The sequence below is a fragment of the Engraulis encrasicolus genome, chromosome 2 (genome assembly GCF_034702125.1).
Source record: "Engraulis encrasicolus isolate BLACKSEA-1 chromosome 2, IST_EnEncr_1.0, whole genome shotgun sequence".
NCBI lineage: Eukaryota > Metazoa > Chordata > Actinopteri > Clupeiformes > Engraulidae > Engraulis > Engraulis encrasicolus.
In genome coordinates, this window is record NC_085858.1 from 51,389,639 (window position 1) to 51,407,877 (window position 18,239).

The 18,239-nt window shown below is 39.4% G+C and overlaps 2 protein-coding genes across 2 annotated transcripts; both read left to right on the forward strand.

The window, feature by feature from the left end:
* The first annotated feature begins 1,944 nt into the window (after positions 1-1,944).
* On the forward strand, positions 1,945-6,892 carry LOC134465054 (interferon-induced protein 44-like). Its single transcript, XM_063218467.1, has 6 exons — positions 1,945-1,967; positions 2,421-2,622; positions 2,742-2,891; positions 3,010-3,193; positions 3,724-3,824; positions 5,037-6,892. Exons 1-6 carry the CDS (start codon positions 1,945-1,947, stop codon positions 5,205-5,207), a joined length of 831 nt encoding a protein of 276 aa, XP_063074537.1. The 3' UTR covers positions 5,208-6,892.
* Positions 6,893-9,293: 2,401 nt separating this feature from the next.
* LOC134465062 (oncoprotein-induced transcript 3 protein-like) lies at positions 9,294-15,353 on the forward strand. The gene is made up of 8 exons (XM_063218479.1): positions 9,294-9,324; positions 10,130-10,413; positions 11,089-11,227; positions 11,314-11,352; positions 11,727-11,777; positions 13,720-13,767; positions 14,468-14,550; positions 15,276-15,353. Exons 1-8 carry the CDS (start codon positions 9,294-9,296, stop codon positions 15,351-15,353), a joined length of 753 nt encoding a protein of 250 aa, XP_063074549.1.
* Positions 15,354-18,239: the final 2,886 nt, after the last annotated feature.

Sequence of the window (18,239 nt, forward strand, 5' to 3'; positions counted from 1 at the left end):
GCCCAAGTACAGTCATTTTTGCAGTTAAAAATGGCTATTTCTGGAAATTCAAAATGGCGGTCCATGGAGAAGACCCCCCTTTTCATGTATGAAAAGTGCAACTTTTCCAGTCATAATGAATACTTAGAATTTGATGGTGGTGGTAAGTATTCATGAAAAATTTAACATTAGTGAATGGGCAGCATGAATTCTGGAAATAAACAACTAAATATCTCACACAGTGTCCCTTTAAAAAACACTTGAAATACAATACACTAACAGCATATTTTCTAATACCACACTTTAGCACTTTACTTTAAAAATACAAATGCATTTACAATACACTTAAAATATAATACACTAATAGTCGGCCTATATTTTCTAATACCACACTTTAGCAAATTACTTTCAAAAAATACAAATACACTTAAAATACACTTAAATACAATACACTAGTGGTATCTTTTCTAATACCACACTTTAGCACATTACTTTAAAAAATACAAATCAATTTAAAACACTTAAAATACAATACACTAGTAGTGTATTTTTTTAATACCACACTTAAGCACATTACTTAAATACAAATACACTTAAAATACATTTAAAATGCAATACACTAATATTATATTTCTAAAACCACATTTTAGAACATTACTTAAAAAATACAAATACACTTGAAATACACTTAAATACAATACACTTAAGCACATTACTTTAAAAATACCAATACACTAAAAATGCACATAAAATGCAATACACTAATAGTATATTTTCTAAAACTATATTTAAGTACATTACTTTAAAAATATAAATGTATTTAAAATGCGATTAAAATACACTCAACTGTAAGTATATTTTTAAAAAACATATTTAAGTACTGTACTTAAAAATATAGTGTACTTAAAATATACTTATCAAAAATTAAATATATTTAAAATACACTTAAGTACAACATTTTTTGACCTTGGTTGCAATGCAATTTCCCATTGGTAACTAACTACCCAAGTTCCTAACTGCTAACAACTACACTTTGGAGAAATGCACCCCAGTTTAGCCTACAACTCGCCCGCGCGAGGCTATGACAATTTTAATGCTATTTGGCGCCATTCTGAAATTCGGTATTTTAAAAATATTCACAACTACATATATTTTTCTGCATAATGTTTTTGTCATGCTTACCCCCGAAGAAACCATTAAAAAACATTTTCACATATTTTTGCAAACGCTCCAGGGAGACACAAGGGAGGTGCTAAAGAGCCGCAGGTTGCCGACCCCTGGCCTATAGGCTACTTTAAGTTATAGTACTTGGTACTTTGATTGTGTTCAGCTGATTTGCTTTATTGCTTATTTTATCAGCAGTGAGAACATATTTAAAGGTGCTGTGTGTAGGATGGTGGCCAGATTATTGCAACTATGCTGCTCATTGAAACTATTGAAGCCTATTGCCAAATGCGATCTTTTACATGGAAGATATCCACCTTTTCATGTATGAAAAGTGCTATTTTAACAGTCATAATGAATTTGATGATGGTGGTACGTATTTGTGAAAAGGTAACATTTATGAGTGGACACCATGACTTCTGGAATGAAACTGCTAACATTATACAGTGCACCTTTAAAGTAGTTGAATTGCTGTAATAATAAACCACTACAGAACTGCTTATGCCATTTCATTACAGGGTACACAGCTTTGCTTTGAATAGCCAATTTGTAGATTGCAGTGTGACAATAACAGTCTCTTCTATCCTCTTTGTGTTTTGTACAATGTAGTGTTGCCTGAAAACTGGAGACTTATTGACTTTGCATCGTAAGTACTTAGAAGACCATATAATATTGAAATGACTTGTCTATGAAGTACACTTATTCAGACTCAAACTACTCACTGAGGCTCCACTGAAAATGTGCACTTCAGTTTGACACCATAGTTTTCCACAGATAAGGCCAAAATGTGAATGTGTAAAAATGAGTGCCTTCTGTGAACATACGTAATAGCCTACTAGATATGTTTCCAGACATTAGCTTGCTTCTTGAGTATTTTTATGAAGTTTAAAGTAATGGAAAAAATTAATTCCAGTTTTTACATTTAGCCATTTCATCGTAAAACTACTCTAAACGCACAACCGTTTATGGGGTTCGCTTTTACTCTGCATCACTGTCTTACCACGCACAGGCAGGTGTTTGCAATATGCAAGAGGTATTAAGTTTGACTAAATGTTGACAAGTACCAACCTAGGACTGCCAAACAAGCTTTTAACATTTAAATTAGGGCCTACATCTTCAGTATAGAAGTTTTAAAACTTTTATCCTTATTCGTATGCCTATGACATACCTACACCAACGATTCCCAAACCCATTTTCACCATTATAAACTCTGGTTGACAGTAGTTGCAAATTTGAAGGGGCATTCTATTCTGAATTTCATGTCCTCATATCCACAGAACAAAGCAAAAGATATTAGAGGAGTTATCCGACTTTAAAATTGCCAACCAAGATGTTCGTCAGTTGCATATTCTTGTGCATGGCCCAATTGCAGCGGGAAAGTCCAGTTTCATCAGCTCCATTGCAAGTGTCTTTAAGGGCCGAATGGTTCAAAAGGCTTTGGCTGAGGCTGCTGAGTGTGACCACAGCTTCACCAAGAAGGTGAGATGTCATTCTAAGGGAGATCCTAGAATTTAACGGAATTTAATAGAAACTCAGTCATGGAAACATTTATTCATTGTAAAAATGAAATATTCCTGACACCCTGTCTTCCTTTGTAGTTTAGCACAGGAAAACTCAGGGATAAAGACGGGAAGGTCCTGCCTTTTGTCATCAGTGACATCATGGGACTGCAAGGTGCTGAGGCAGCTGGGGCTCGTACTGATGATCTTGTGATGGCTCTGGAGGGTCATCTCAAAAGTGGATACTGTGTAGGAAACATGCACACAGTTTTTGTAGCTTCTATTGGAAAAATAATTATAGTGTTTTTTATGTCGTTAATGTCCTTTGGAATCAGTATCGTCTACTAATATCTTCTACGTCATTCAGTTCAACCCTGTAGGATCTGTGCAAAAAGAAGACACGTTCTACAACAGTTGCCCCAACCTGAATGATAAAGTCCACTGCCTGGTCAGTGTCCTACCTGGAGACAAAATCGGCCTGATGGAAACTGAACAGGTACATACTGTCATCCGAAAACTCCGGGAAATCAGAAAGAAGGCCAGTGAACTGAGTAAGTATTTTCTCTTAATTCACTCTCAAAGTGTACATCAAGATTAACATATGAATTTAAAGAAGCCATATACTGTAATTTTTTTTGACAAGTTAGTAAAAGCATAGGCTGTTCAACAAGGTTTTTGGAGACAATTGTACAATTGTACCCAGACTCAAAGTAGATTATTTATTGGGAACTGGACTTTAAAAGAGACGACTTCAGTTAATTCGGAAACAGAATATATTTGGAGAATAGATCTGTAGGCCGACCCCTTTCCCCCAAGTTCTCATGACAAGGAGAGACGTAGACTAGGTCAAATATTCCACAGTCCACACCAAGTATTCATCTGCAGCCACCATATACAGTACAGTAGGTTGGAAGCAGACTTTTTCTCTCATGGTGAACAAAAGAGACTATAACTTGGAAACATTATTTGAAGCTTGAAAAAGTTTTGTTTTACCTTATGGACATCTATAATCATAGTTGAACTATATTTTATTGTTAAGACATATAAGAAATAATTTAAACTCTATTTCATGTACACGTAGAAATCCCTCAAGTTGTTGTCATGACAATGGTTGATAAGGCCTGTCCTGAAGTCAGCAAAGACCTGAAGATGATCTACAGAAGCAAGAAGATTAAAGAAAAGGTGTGTGTGTGTGTGTGTGTGTGTGTGTGTGTGTGTGTGTGTGTGTGTGTGTGTGTGTGTGTGTGTGTGTGTGTGTGTGTGTGTGTGTGTGTGTGTGTGTGTGTGTGTGCGCGCAAGTGAGCACCTTTGTTGCTGTATGCAGTATTTTAGGAAAGTCAACTGAACGGAAATTAAATACTGTATGAAGTAGTCACTCACAACAAGTATGCTGTGTGAGAATCTTTTACATGAATGTGTGTGCGCGTGCATGGGCTCCACTACCATATTAAAAGAGACCCCCCAACTCAGTTCTAGTCTGAAGACACTGCAATCATATATGAAAACCATACAGCAACTACAACTGTGGCTTGTAGTACATGCATTAACCCACAGCAAACCAATATACACACGTCAATACCTTGTGATGACATACCTTGTGATGACATACCTTGTGATGACATACAAATGGACCCTTGTTGTAGGTACGATCTAAAGATGGTGGTACTGTATACATTGAATGCTACCCAGCCTCGGTTTAACAATAAAATAAGAAAAGTAAGTGGAAATAAACACAGAAACTATTTAAAAACAAATGGCTTGGAGGTGTTAACAGAGGGGAGAAAGCGGCACAAACACTGAGGTACACTGGTGCCGCTGGCATGGTGGGGTCCTTGGTGCATTCCTTGGATGGTGTGGAGAAAGTATTGGGCCAAACACACAAATGCTTCCCCTGGTGCCGACCCGCTTGCCGGTGGTGTTCCGAGATGGGACTGAGGGCACTAGTACGGTGTCACGAGTGAGAACTCGTAATACGCTCGCCTCGTAATTGAGGCTTGTCGAGCTACGAAGTGACCCTGGCACTAATTAAAGGTGATTGCCACCAGCAACCATGGTGGACTTCTGTTGGCGGCAGCCATAAGCTACAATCGGAGCAACTTCTAGCTTCTGTTAAAGTGACTTTGTAACCCTAAACCACAAATAAAGCAACCCCTCTAGGCTCTGTGCAAACTAATGTGTAGCCTTAAACTACAACTGGAGCCACCTCCCCATGCTCCATGTAAAACGTGGCTCCGGGATCTGCTGAAGTGTGTGTGTGTGTGTGTGTGTGTGTGTGTGTGTGTGTGTGTGTGTGTGTGTGTGTGTGTGTGTGTGTGTGTGTGTGTGTGTGTGTGTGTGTGTGTGTGTGTGTGTGTGTGTGTGTGTGTGTGTGTGTGTGTGTGTGTGTGTGTTCAGATGCTGGAGTGCCAGAACAAGCTGGGTGTCCCCATGAACTACATTTACCCAGTGAAGAACTACAGTGAGGAGGGGGAGCTGAACAACGATGTAGACACTCTGCTTCTCTATGCTCTGAAGAACATCCTCAACTTTGCCAACGACCATGTGGAAGATCAACTGGACAACTGAAGCCATTTAGAGAACAGAGCATGTGCAGACTGTTTGTTCACATGTAGCACTGCATGCAAATGCAGCACATTTACAGAATGGCATGAGTATGGATTTAATACTCCTATTGTTGTAACTTTCTTCACATATGTCTACAATTTTTTTTGCTTGATTCCTCATGTTCTACAATGCCATGTCCACATCTTCCACAGATTGTGACAGATTTTCAGGGGTTGCTTTGGTGTGGGCACAAGTTTGACGTATTCCTCACTTCTTTCGCTGTTGCTGTCAATACTGCAGGTGCAAAAACAAGTCTTTACTGACAAGTTAGCCTTGGAGATGGTTTTGATCTGGACACAGCTTAACATTTTTCGCTAAGCAACAGAACTTTGTGTCAAGTGTGTAAAATGTATTTTTGGCTGTGTAAGGTTCATCACTTTCCTAACGCTTTGCGTTCCACACTGCAATGTATTGCGTTGATACCCACAGTTATTGCATTGGACCAACAAGTATGAACAAATTCACCTTCTCATCAGATCAGTCTGACATATAGATTGGGTTTCCCTCACGAAAATCGACCACAGTTTACTAAGGTTTTACCATGGTTTTCATGCAGTAACCATAGTATCATGGTCATAGTTACTTTAAGTACTCTGAACCAACCATAATGTTACTATGGCTATCCACGGTAGTCACCAAGGTTTTACTACCATATTTCATGGTGATTTGAAGTACTGTGAACTAACCATAGTATGACTGTGGTCCATAGGACATCGTGGTTACCCAAAATAACATGAAAACTATGAAGAACTACTTGTGAGCAGCCGTGGTGTAATGGTTAGGGATTTGGACTGTACATCACAGCATCGCAGGTTCGAAACCTGCCCTCACCACTCCCTACACCAAGTGTCGTTGAGCAAGCAACCTAAGGTCACATTGCTCCAGGGATTATAACCAATAGTCTGCAATATCTGTAAGTCACCTTGGATAAAAAAGTGTCAGCTAAGTGTAATGTAATGAATAACTAGATCATGGTAAAAACCATGGTTAGTTTTCATAGTAAAACCCTGGTTAATTTTCATAATACCATGGTTAAACCACGTCACACAGTAAAACCATGGTTCATTTTCGTAAGGCTTGTGATGTTACAGTAGATTATCACTATCAGTAATGGATGGTGTAAATATCAAACCTGGACTAATAGCCCCAACAAAACTGACTTGTCTCAAAAGGGGTTTCACTGACTTTGTTAAGATCGTTAAAGGATATCACTGTTACAACTGAAAATGTCAATGTGTGTTATATAATGTTATGACTTTTGAATGATGACTAATATCAAGTTTACCAATCCGTGCCAGTGCCACACATTTTCCGTAAGGTGAACTCACTTGCCTGTTACTAATTCACCTGCTCTCTCTCACTTATATTGTATTCTAATGTATTGGTTTTATACTAATGCATTACAGGCTGTATGGTTGTACTCATGAAAGGATTTGTTACATTTTTCACAATTAGGTAGGCAAAAACCCCACACGTTATACGCTCATGTTACATTCCAATTTTATTCTACCTATGTGAATTGTATAACCCCTTCTACTGACACACATACACACACATACATATGCTCTGACGTACACAACCCCCTATGTTTAAAAGACTAGGAAGATATTGCTGTTACAGTATACTTAAATAAAAAATATATTTCATGTACCTCAATATTGGTGTCTTGCGTGTCATGTCTGTCAGTTGTAAAAGTACAATCTACTAATATAACTTTGTTTTGGAACAAAGGTACATGAAGCCACCACTTCAAATCTAAAGGGATTGGCTACTAAAACTGTTGCTTTAATAGAATCAACAATGAAATCATATGACGCGAGGTAGGTTTGTGAACTAAAGCATTACAGTATGTCATTATCATTGCAAAAATAAAAAAGAATAGAATAATACAATGTTCATTTCTTGCTAACATTGTAAGCTGTGAATCATGATCACTCATATCACCCTTATACGGAATACTATGTTCATTCCTTGTTACGTAACATTGCAAGCTGTGAATCACACTCACTACCAGAAAGAGTTCGCAACTTTGACAATGACAGAATCCTGTCTATGCTCTGTGCATTATCCACCCATAGCGAAAAGATGTGTATAAAATGTACGTACAAAAGGATTTAGGTATGGACGATGCAATTATATCCTTACCACATACTATAAAAGCTACATACGTTTCAGACATGGTTTTGTCTATGTACAGTGTCACGAAAGTGAGTACACCCCTCACAGTTCTTGCAGATTTGTGAGTATATCTTTTCATAGGAAAGCATTACAGAAATTTCACTTTGTCACAATGATTAGTGACCTTTTAACAACATATTTAACCGCTTAAATTTCTTGTTCACTCAGAAAAAAAACAAAATACAGCCATTAATGTTTGAACATGTACCCACAAAAGTGAGTACACCCCAGATTAAAATCCGGTGGAGAATGGGCGGTGTTTGCTCGAATTGTCTCGAAATGAAAAGGGATTAAAAGGGAGGTCATCAGTGTGCGTTTCAACCTTTCTTTGCATTGAACTTTTACATCTCTCAAGAGAGATGAACATAGCAAGGATATGGATCACTGGAACCATGTCGTGTGATCTGAAGAGACCAAGATAAACAAATTTACTTTAGATGGTGTCAAGCATGTGTGGTGGCAGGTGAGTTTAAAAAAAAAAAGTGTACCCTCTCAATAGCCAAGCATGGTAGTCGGACTGACATGGTTTCGGGATGCATGAATGCTGTCAACATTGGCTATCTGAAATACACATAAAAGAAACATGCACGTCAACATGCACTCTGACTACTGAAGCAGATCATGATATTCTCCATAGGATTTCATTCCAATCTCACACCAATCTATTTAAGACAGGTGAACACTCAAAATGTAAAAGTTCAATGCAAAGAAAGGTCGAAACGCACACCGATGACCTCCCTTTTAATCCCTTTTCATTTCGAGATGATTCAAGCCAACACGGCCCCTTCTCTACCGGATTTTAATCTGGGGTGTACTCACTTTTGTGGGTACATGTTCAAACATTAAGGGCTATATTTTGTTTTGTTTTTTCCGAGTGAACAAGAAATTTAAGCAGTTAAATATGTTGTTAAAAGGTCACTAATCATTGTCTCAAAGTGAAATCTCTGTAATGCTTTCCTATGAAAAGATATACTCACAAATCTGCAAAAACTGTGAGGGGTGTACTCACTTTCGTGATATACTGTAAATGACCAAATTCTCCATTTAGTAGTATGTAAGATTGAGTACCTTTTATCAACAATAAAATTTAGAAATTCACAGTTTTTGCTTTAGATGAGGGACGAGTATGTCCAAGATATAAATACATTTGAATGACCCCAAAAAATGATCTATTCTTATCTATTTTTTCTATATAAATGACCCCGCTCGGGCAGATACAGTAAGTCACAAAAACAGCCCGGTCGCTTGAGGGTGGAGTTTAGAGACTTCCTTCCACTTGCTGCACTACTCATCCAGTCAATCATTAATTTAATGTCCTTTACTGGTCCATTATATAATTGCTTCAATAGCCTACTTACTTTTCAAAGTTATATTCATACAGTAGACATAATGTGTGTGTGTGTGGAGGTGGGGGGAATATCAATGTTCTGTGGAGTCAAGAGTTTCTGACAGGACTGTGGGAAGTGGAGAGTGTACTAAAAATGGCATGGATATGATATACACAAAAATGACACGCATATGTTTCCACTTGGTTTCCTTTGTCTATTCATTGTTGACCTTTGATTTGTCCATCATCACCTCCCAGTATCCAAATACCACTGAGACCGTGGTAAGGTATTGCACAACACTGTTGATTGAACCTGTTTCTCTAAATATTTTCACCATGGCACAATTGAGTTTCTATGTCTATTTCTGGACTGAAAAAAGATACCGCTGGGGGAAGTAAGTGTTGTCTTATATGATACACAATATGATATGAAAAGTATTGTGGAGGAGTGGGTTGTTTTTCTCAAGATTGCAAACAGTGGTTGGATTGTCTTGTAGTCTTATTTATTTCAGCGGTGTTGAGTTAGTGTGGAAGACCAAGACATGTCCTCTGAGGTGCTCACATCTGTCTTTGGTAAGCATGTTTCAGAGCTACCTTGTGTGTGTGTGTGTGTGTGTGCGCGGGCGCGTGAGTGTTGCAATAATTCTAATTTTAAACATAATTTAAACACAACCATGTCTAAAGGGCACTTTGGACAACAAAGAGCCAAAAGGGCTGGGGCAGTAGTCCCTGTAACATCCCTTTTTTGCACAAGCGTGTTTCATGTTTTTTGTTGTAGTTCACAGAATGTGTATAATCATTACAATGAAGTCAGAATCTTTTTTTTTCCCAGACCGTCTTTGACATGTAGTGTCTATTCACATTCACACAGAATATTTAAAATGTACAAAATAATGTAATGGATCTTTCATGTGGCCTGAATGACACTTTTCCTTATTATAGATGTTCATCATCCATGTTTTTAAAAAGTAATTTTAACATTTATATAAATATATGATTGGTGTGCACATTTCATAAATCTATGAATGGGTGAGCTCATTCATGTTGAGTGGCATATTACCGTAATTGCATAGAGGCTGACGACCTGTTCATCTTACGTGTTCATCTGTCAGCAGGTGCGTCAGACTTGGACAACAAGCAGAGAAACATGATGGCGATGGGCCTGCTCTTGTTTTGCCTCCCCCTGCTCATAAGTAAAATACAATTTAATACAAAATAAAACTATAGATAGATGCACATCGCTACATTTTATATACCTTACATTCATTGCATTCTTGCAATTAAGTATTACAGATTTTACTGTTTTCGGTCAGAGATGGGTTTGTGTGTGTGTGTGTGTGTGTGTCTTCATATGGACATGTTTATGCACCACCCACAGTAGTTCCACCCAGCCCTGTGTCCGCCTCAACACCTGATCCCAGTGACCCCTGTAGCAGCTACTCCGTGCTCAACGCCACCTGGAGAGCCACCACCAATCGCGACGCCAACCCGCTCAGGTGCGACAGCGACGTCCAATGGCAGGGCTGGTACCTGCTGGTGCACGGCGAGCACAGCGTGCGGATGGCGGAGAGCTGTGTGCCCACGTACAGCTGTGGCACAGCTGCGCCCCTCTGGCTGCACGGCTCCCACCCCACACCAGAAGATGGCATCGTCACCAGGCAGGTGTGTAGTGCTATGATGTTTGTGAAAGCCGAATCTTTTGAACCGCTCCTAGATGTGAATGATGGGAAGCGAGTCACACCTGTGGAGCTAATCTTTTCCTTTCTTTTTTTGTTCGCTTTGAGCATGTGGCCTTGATGTAAGTGGGTCAACATGAGAAAAACACAAGTGTCCGGCCTCAAAGAGTGTCAGGAACGGCCTTTATAAGGACAGGCAGTTGTTGTTTGGACACACTGAGTAGGTGGATTCCTAAATGCCATCTTCTTAACACTGCAAAAATATATTAAAAGAACATGAAAATGATCCAGTTTTTGAACGGTTCTTTGGAAGATATGAGTCAGTATGATCCAGATTCAGACAAAGAGCAATAAATCCCCACAAGTGAGATTGTCTGGAGACCACCTACACAACTTTGTTTACGATTGCCCATGGGCATTATGAATGTATTATTCAATGTATCCATAGCCCATAGCTAATTGTGTGAGTTGTATTCAAACAAACTGCAATTTTCTGTTTGTTGTGCCCGTCAACACCTTTCCATCCCTCCCCGCTCCCTGATTAGCTCCCTCCCTTCCTCAGACTAGTGCTTTGCCACTACCAACCATGCTGTCTTTCAGGGCGTAACTATCTTGCAAAGCAGCATGGGATTCCCCAGGCTAATAAATCCCTTCTCTACAGGTGTGCCTGAGCTACAGGGGCGTCTGCTGCTTCCCCCTGTCCGTCCCCGTGCCGGCCATCCAGGTCAAAGCCTGTCCCGGGAACTACACTGTCTACAAGTTTCTGAACCCTCTCTATTGTCACGTGGCATACTGCGCAGGTAAGTGAGCTCCTGACCACTTGTGTTGCTTGCTTTACAGTTCATTTCTGGTGCACACTCTGATAGTGTCAATATTTGTCCCACAGATTTGAGCTTGAAGGGTTTCCTGCCGAGGACAATCTCAAGTATGTGTACTGGATGTGTGTGTGTGTGTGTGAGAGAGAGAGAGAGCGAGAGCGAGAGAGAGAGAGAGAGAGAGAGAGAGAGAGTCTAATGATTGTAATATATAGTACAGTACCATAACCCATTATAATCTGAGACACTGAAGAGCTACTTCTAGTAGTTCTACTTTATTTAGAGTGTATAGTCTACGATATGCTTTAAATACCTAGCCCAACAGAATGCATGTTCTTATCTGAATGTATTCTATGCATTAAATACCTGGTTCAACATAATACATTATGTTTGAATCCAAATAATGTAAAGTGTATTCATTAAATACCTGGTCAAACATGGCGCATACCGTACATGATGTTTGTATCTGAACACCTCTCTTCAGATTGGAGCTCTGAAGCCCTATCAACTGCTACGTCCCCTCCAGCCCCTTTGAGTAAGTTTGTGTGTGCGTGTGTGTGTGTGTGTGTGTGTCTGTCTGTCTGTCTGTGTGTGCCAGATATGAGAGAGAGAGAGAGAAAGAGAGAGAGAGAGAGAGATACAATATATAAAATATATGATGTTCATGTTATCAAAATTAAGCTGTTGTAAGTATATGTACAGTTTATACTAGTGATGTTACACACTGAAAATTGCATGAAATGTTGATCGACATACAGTGGTGCTCATATGTTTACATACCCCAGCAGAATATACGCTTTCTTGGCCATTTTTCACAAAGTATGAAGGATTACACTAAAGCTTTTTCTCCACTCATTGCTAGTGACTGGCTTAAGATATTTATTAGCAATCTTCTGTGTTTACTCTTTAAAAAGCATGATCACAACCCAAACTACCCAAATGACCCTGTTCAAAAGTTTACATACCCTAGTTTCTGATGCTGAATATGGCCCTGTTTAACATCAGGGACCGCTCTAAATTGTTTGTGGTAGCTGTGGATAAGGCTCTTAATGTTCTCAGATGACAAAACAGCACATTCTTCCTGGCAGAATGGTTGTTTCCTATAAAATTATTGGGTGTCTTGCTGGAACCTCACATTTGAGGTTTCCCCTGAATGGCTCAATGATGTTGAGATCAGGAGAGTAAGCCGGTCACTCAAAAACATCATTTTATTCTTTCTGAAGCTAATGACGGGTTGATTTGGCTTTCTGTGTTGAAATATTGTCATGTTGGCATGTCCAAACAATGGACCATGTGCAGTTTCAAGGCTGATGAGTGTCAAGTTTCCTCCAGTATTTTCCACAGGGCAATGTATTCATCATTCTGCGAGTATGGACCAAAAGTAATAGTGCATTTGTAACTCAGATGTCCCCATGACATCAGTGGTCCATGACCATGTTTCACAGAAGGGCATGGTGTAACTTTCATCATAGGCTCCGTTGACTGTTCTCCAAATGGTACTGTTAATAGTGGCTGAAAAAAGTTCCATATTGATCTAATTTATCCAAATGACTTTGTCACAGGCATTCTGATGCTCCTCACTATACTATTTGGTGTATCATATGCAAAATAACATGTTTGCATTTTTGTAGTAATGGCTTTCTCCTGGCAACCCCCAACAGCCCATCTTTCCTCAAGTGCCTCTTTGCTGTACAGTTTAAAACATTTTTTCATGTTGTCCTATATTTCACCTTAAGTTATTTTTTGGTTGTCCTATGCCTCCTGAACAATTTCCCTTGCAATGATCATTGCAATGCAATGATTCCCTTGCCCAATGACTTGATTCCAACCAAACCCCCTCATATTGCATTTCTGAATTGAAATTCCAACAGTGCCAACATGACAATATTTCGACACAGAAAGCCAAATCAACCCGTCATTAGCTTCAGATAGAATAAAATGAAGGTTTTTGAGCGACCATCTCACTCTCCTGATCTCAACATCATTGAGCCACTCAGGGGAAACCTCAAATGTGAGGTTCCAGCAAGACACCCAAAGATATTATAGGAAATAACCATTCTGCCAGGAAGAATGTGCTGTTTTGTCATCTGAGAACATTAAGAGCCTTATCCACAACTACCACAAACAATTTAGAGCAATCCCTGATGTTAAACAGGGCCATATTCAGCATCAGAAACTAGGGTATGTAAACTTTTGAACAGGGTCATTTGGGTAGTTTGGGTTGTGATCATGCTTTTGAAAAAGTAAACACAAAAAATTGCTAATAAATATCTTAAGCCAGTCACTAGCAACGAGTCAAAAAAAAGGTTTTGTGTAATTCTTCATATTTGGTGAGAAATCGCAGAGAAAGTGTATATTCTGCTGGGGTATGTAAACATATGAGCACCACTGTACATTTGATTGAGACTGGCTTCCCCTGGCAGAAGGAGTCTGGAATTGCCACTGTTCTAAATTGAGATTCCTTTTATTTCATACAGATAACAGCTACGCTTTTCTTCCAAGAAGTCCTCCTCCACCGACAGCAGGTGTGTGTGTGTGTGTGTGTGTGTGTGTGTGTGTGTGTGTGTGTGTGTGTGTGTGTGTGTGTGTGTGTGTGTGTGTGTGTGTGTGTGTGTGTGTGTGTGTGTGTGTGTGTGTGTGTGTGTGTGTGTGTGTACATGCGTCTGTGCATGTGTCTGTGCGTGTGTGTGCGTGTGCGCACGTGTGTGTGTGTGTGTGTGTGTATGTGTGTGTGTGTGTGTGTGTGCATACTACTTGGATGTAAAATCATTGCATGGCTTTGTCAGGCTGCTGCCTACCTTTGTGAAACAGGAAAAAGACTAATACAAAGTGAATCCAGCAAAAAACAATTATACCTTTTAAATACCTCTATGAAAAAACTACAAGCATCTATCGGTGCCCTATTTGTTGGTACTCGCAGATACCGATACCACCATTATAGTGCCGATCCACCGATACTGGTATCGGTATCGGTGCAACACTATCATATACAACAGCGGTATGTTGAAGTAGATTTTAGATTTAATTACATACTCCTGAAAAGAGTACTGGAGGCTGATATCTGCACAATAAGTGAAGTAATAGCAGTGTTATAGCACCAAATCGTCACTAGAGCGTGCTGTACTGTCATTTAACCTGAAGCAGCAACACTGTGCACTATATATGGATGCAAGTATAGGTGTTTTATGATTTTCACGTGTAAACTGCACATCATGTTTGTCATAGATCATGTTGTGGGCATGCGCCTGACAGTGTCCTCAGCTGAGCATCTGAATGAGACTGCGGTTGAGGAGCAGATCCTGAAGCCAGTGAGTAAAGCAGTGGGTGCCACACCTCTTCTGCTGGAACCCCCTTTTGAACCCTAAGAATATTACTGAGGCCTCCTCATACACATCTCCCTTAATATTGCCACAGTTTAACTTGAAATGTACAGGGAAAGTAATTACAGTTACTTAGCCTACCTTACAGGTGAATACTATTACAAGCCAAGTTAAGGATAGGCATATTCAAGGTTTTATGCAAAGTTCTCCTCTCTGCAATCTCACTGTTCAACCTGTCTTTGTATGTATGTGCTGGTCCCAGCACCAGAGTTAGGTGTTAACTTGTTAATTAAGTCATACACTGAACCTTGTTGTGCTGTGTGTTGTGTCCATCACCAGTGTTCGGTGTTATTAAAGTGATACTGTCCCATTTTAGATATAAGCTCACGTTAAACCTCCCCTTGAGTTAAAATACTGAGTTTTATCTTTCTCCTGTACTTCCTGTCAGAGAATGGTTGAAAGTACAGGAGAAGGGTAAAACCTAATCATTAAACTCAAAGGGAGTAAAATAAGCGTATTTCCAAAAATGGAAAAGTGTCACTTTAACACTTCATACATACTTTGTACATTGCTGTGCTATAACTGGTTCCAGCACCAAAGTTAAGTGTGGACATGCCATACATTGTACATTGGTGTGCTGTGTGCTGGTTCCAACAACTGTGTTGGGTGTTACCATGTCATACACTTTATGTTGTTGTGCTGTGTGTTCCCAGCTCAGAGACCTGCTGAGAGAGCGTGGAGTAGACGTGTCTGGGATACGCCTGCGGAGGTTTTACCAGACAGAGCCCTGAGAGACTGGAGAAAGAGGGAGTTTCGAAGTCAGAGAAGAGGAGAGGATGAGAGAGGTGTGGAAGGATGAAATGAGCAAAGAAAGGATGGAGAGGATGCAAGCTGCAGAATGAGGACAAATGGTCAAATCATTGGGTTTTTAGTGTGGATTTAGGAGTATATGCTAAGAATGCAAACACAACAATGTTACATCACATAGCCTACCTCCACGACCTTACAGTACATAATCTCTGAAACTGTTCAAACAAGTGAATAGAAACATGTTTTTGAAGTGCATGGTGGTGGTTGAGCATAATGGAATGAGTTCTTTGTCTATTCATTGTTGACCTTTGATTTCACCACCCAGCACCACAATTGCTTTTGGTCATAAATTCATTACTGTACCTCTCCACCAGGGCTTGACACTGGCACCTGCCAACCAGCCAAATGCTGGTAAAACTTGGCATTGGCTGGCAATAATTTCAGTATCACTAGCCAATTTGGCAGGTAGCTTATTTTATGGTATGACATATCAGAACAGCCTATATTCTGAACTTTGTCCCTTGCTTATCAATTGTTTGTATTTAAGGTCATGAAAAAGCTCAGTTAGTCCATTTCTATTTGCTTGATTTACAAGTATTCCCATGTAGAAATCTGAGCACTCATCTTCTTGCTTGTCTCTACATCTCTACTGCACAGCATTGTAATAAAATCTGTTTCTCTAAACTTCTTCACTATGGGAAAATTGTGTTTCTATATCACAACAGGTACCAATAAATATTCTCTCATGTCTACTGAGCGTTTCACATGTTTGGTGAGCATTGTCGAGTGTGCTACTTGCACCATACACCATTTGTCTTTTTCTTCTTCTATGTGGGGGACATTTGTAGGCTACCCCATCATGTGTCCAAATTACACTTAGGCCTATAAGTGTAATAATTAAGTGAAACACTATACTTACTGTAGTTCGAGTGATAGCCTACATACCCATAGGCCTATACAATTCTCTGTACACAGTTAAGCCTCTCTTTGTGCACCCTTAAAACATTTGTAGAAGGGATCCTGTAATCATCACAGAAATGGGCCAAACTGTGCAAACACCCCAGTTGAGCCATTTGCTTTATATTGATTATTTATTTGATAAGCATTTGTACTGGGAATGTGAGTTACCCACAGTACCATAGTTGGCTGAGGTTGGCCCACTTATTAATCTAAATTTGTAGCATTTAGGAGTGCCCAGTTGGTAGGATAAGGATAGTAGTTCATTTGCAGGGATGCAAGCTATAAACAGGGTTAGATCCAGTTAATGCAGAGCTGTTTTTTGTACTTCTGATTGTGAATCTAGGTCATTCATCCGGGTCATGTTGTTCAGAGGAAAGTGGTGAGCAACCTTTTTAATGTAGTTTCTCTGGTTACAACTAAACTCTTTGAAGGTTGTGTGTATAACACATTGTAATTACAGCTATCTCAGTCTCTGAGAAGGAGGCACCATTTTCACTTTTGTTGATGTTATATGGAGCATCTTTTTGGTAGATGTATTGTTTGCCCCTGCTGAGATCTAGCTATGATGTGACCATTGTCATATGTCAAAAGAAACTACAAAAGCTGCCTCAATGCAAACATAGCTCCTCTTAAGGAGATTGCAGTATAAATACTAATTTCTCATATGACTTAAAAAGTGCTGTATCACAAAGAGATGCAACCGAAGACAGTAGGATCAATGATTAACTAAGATGAAGCATCAGCTCTGTAAATTTATCATAGACCCAGGACATCAAAGATGGACCATGGTCTTTGGACAAAGTTTTATTTTATTGTACTGTTTTTTTTCAGTCAAAGGAACAACCACTATTTGTACCAATTTTAAGGCCTGAAATAAAAGCATTAAAGATTAACCCAACTGTAGTTATGGTAGCATGTGATGTGTTTTAACAGTCAATCTAACACTGTGCGGTCCGGTTCTCAATTCTGATTGGCTGATAACTGTGAATGTCAAATAATGTCAATTGAGCGTAAACCTACACCTTCCACCTGAAGATTCAATGCGCGTCCAAGTTAGACCAAGCGCATCTACATCGGTAATGAGAAAATGTTTTAGTTGGGGTAGGAAGTCTGCAAGAAGAGCACATCTTTGCACCATCTGTGGTTGGGGTATCAGTGTGATTGCCAAGACATTTCATTCCTGCAGTGTTCATCAGGATTGAGGAGTGATTATCTGCAGACTTTGGTGAACTACAGCAGCTTTGACCTTCTCACTGGTGATGCATAGAAAACTTGTGTTGAATTAATTAGTTAAAGGGTAATTTATATGTACAGGAATATGACATTGTGTGTGTGTTTTATTATTTTAATGAATTTCAACGAGTATCCGAGTCGGGTCCGAGATGGAGGGATAAACTAATGCATCCTCAGTCTCCAAAATTCAGCACTATTGTTCGATTGGACTGGCATGTTCTGCCTGTCAAAAACTCTTCAAGGGGTATGCCACTATTTTGGGGCTTAATACAGTTAAAATCGTTGGCAAGGGTTTATAAAGGTGGTAAAGTGTCTTATGTTTCATGTGTAGCAGAGTGGAGTTTACCAAGAGTTCAAACTTTTACTCGATCAGGTTTTTTTTATTTTCTTCTGCTTTCAGTCTTATATATATTAAAAATGTGCAGGCAGTTCAGTTTATATCGTGAAGCCGTGACGGTTGAAGTGCGAGAGCACTAAATAGGCTAGTACAGGTAATTTACTGAGAGTGTTACCTACACACTACACTGTGAATGCGAAAGAACACTGCAATCAAAACACACAAAACATAATGAAAATATAAACAAAAATGCTAACAAAAAAAGAACAAAAATGGGCGTCCCCCCACCCCCATTGACAGTGATGTGCTTCCCAACCTAGAATGCAGGAACACAGGA

Excerpts from the sequence above, each read along its gene's own strand:
- LOC134465054 (XM_063218467.1), top strand. The coding sequence starts at position 1,945 with ATGAGTGCCTTCTGTGAACATAC. Across the intron at positions 1,968-2,420 it reads AGTGCCTTCTGTGAACATAC|AACAAAGCAAAAGATATTAG; the intron begins GTAATAGCCTAC and ends TCATATCCACAG. Across the intron at positions 2,623-2,741 it reads ACCACAGCTTCACCAAGAAG|TTTAGCACAGGAAAACTCAG; the intron begins GTGAGATGTCAT and ends CTTCCTTTGTAG.
- LOC134465062 (XM_063218479.1), top strand. The coding sequence starts at position 9,294 with ATGTCCTCTGAGGTGCTCACATCTGTCTTTG. Across the intron at positions 10,414-11,088 it reads ATGGCATCGTCACCAGGCAG|GTGTGCCTGAGCTACAGGGG; the intron begins GTGTGTAGTGCT and ends CCTTCTCTACAG. Across the intron at positions 11,228-11,313 it reads TCACGTGGCATACTGCGCAG|ATTTGAGCTTGAAGGGTTTC; the intron begins GTAAGTGAGCTC and ends TTTGTCCCACAG.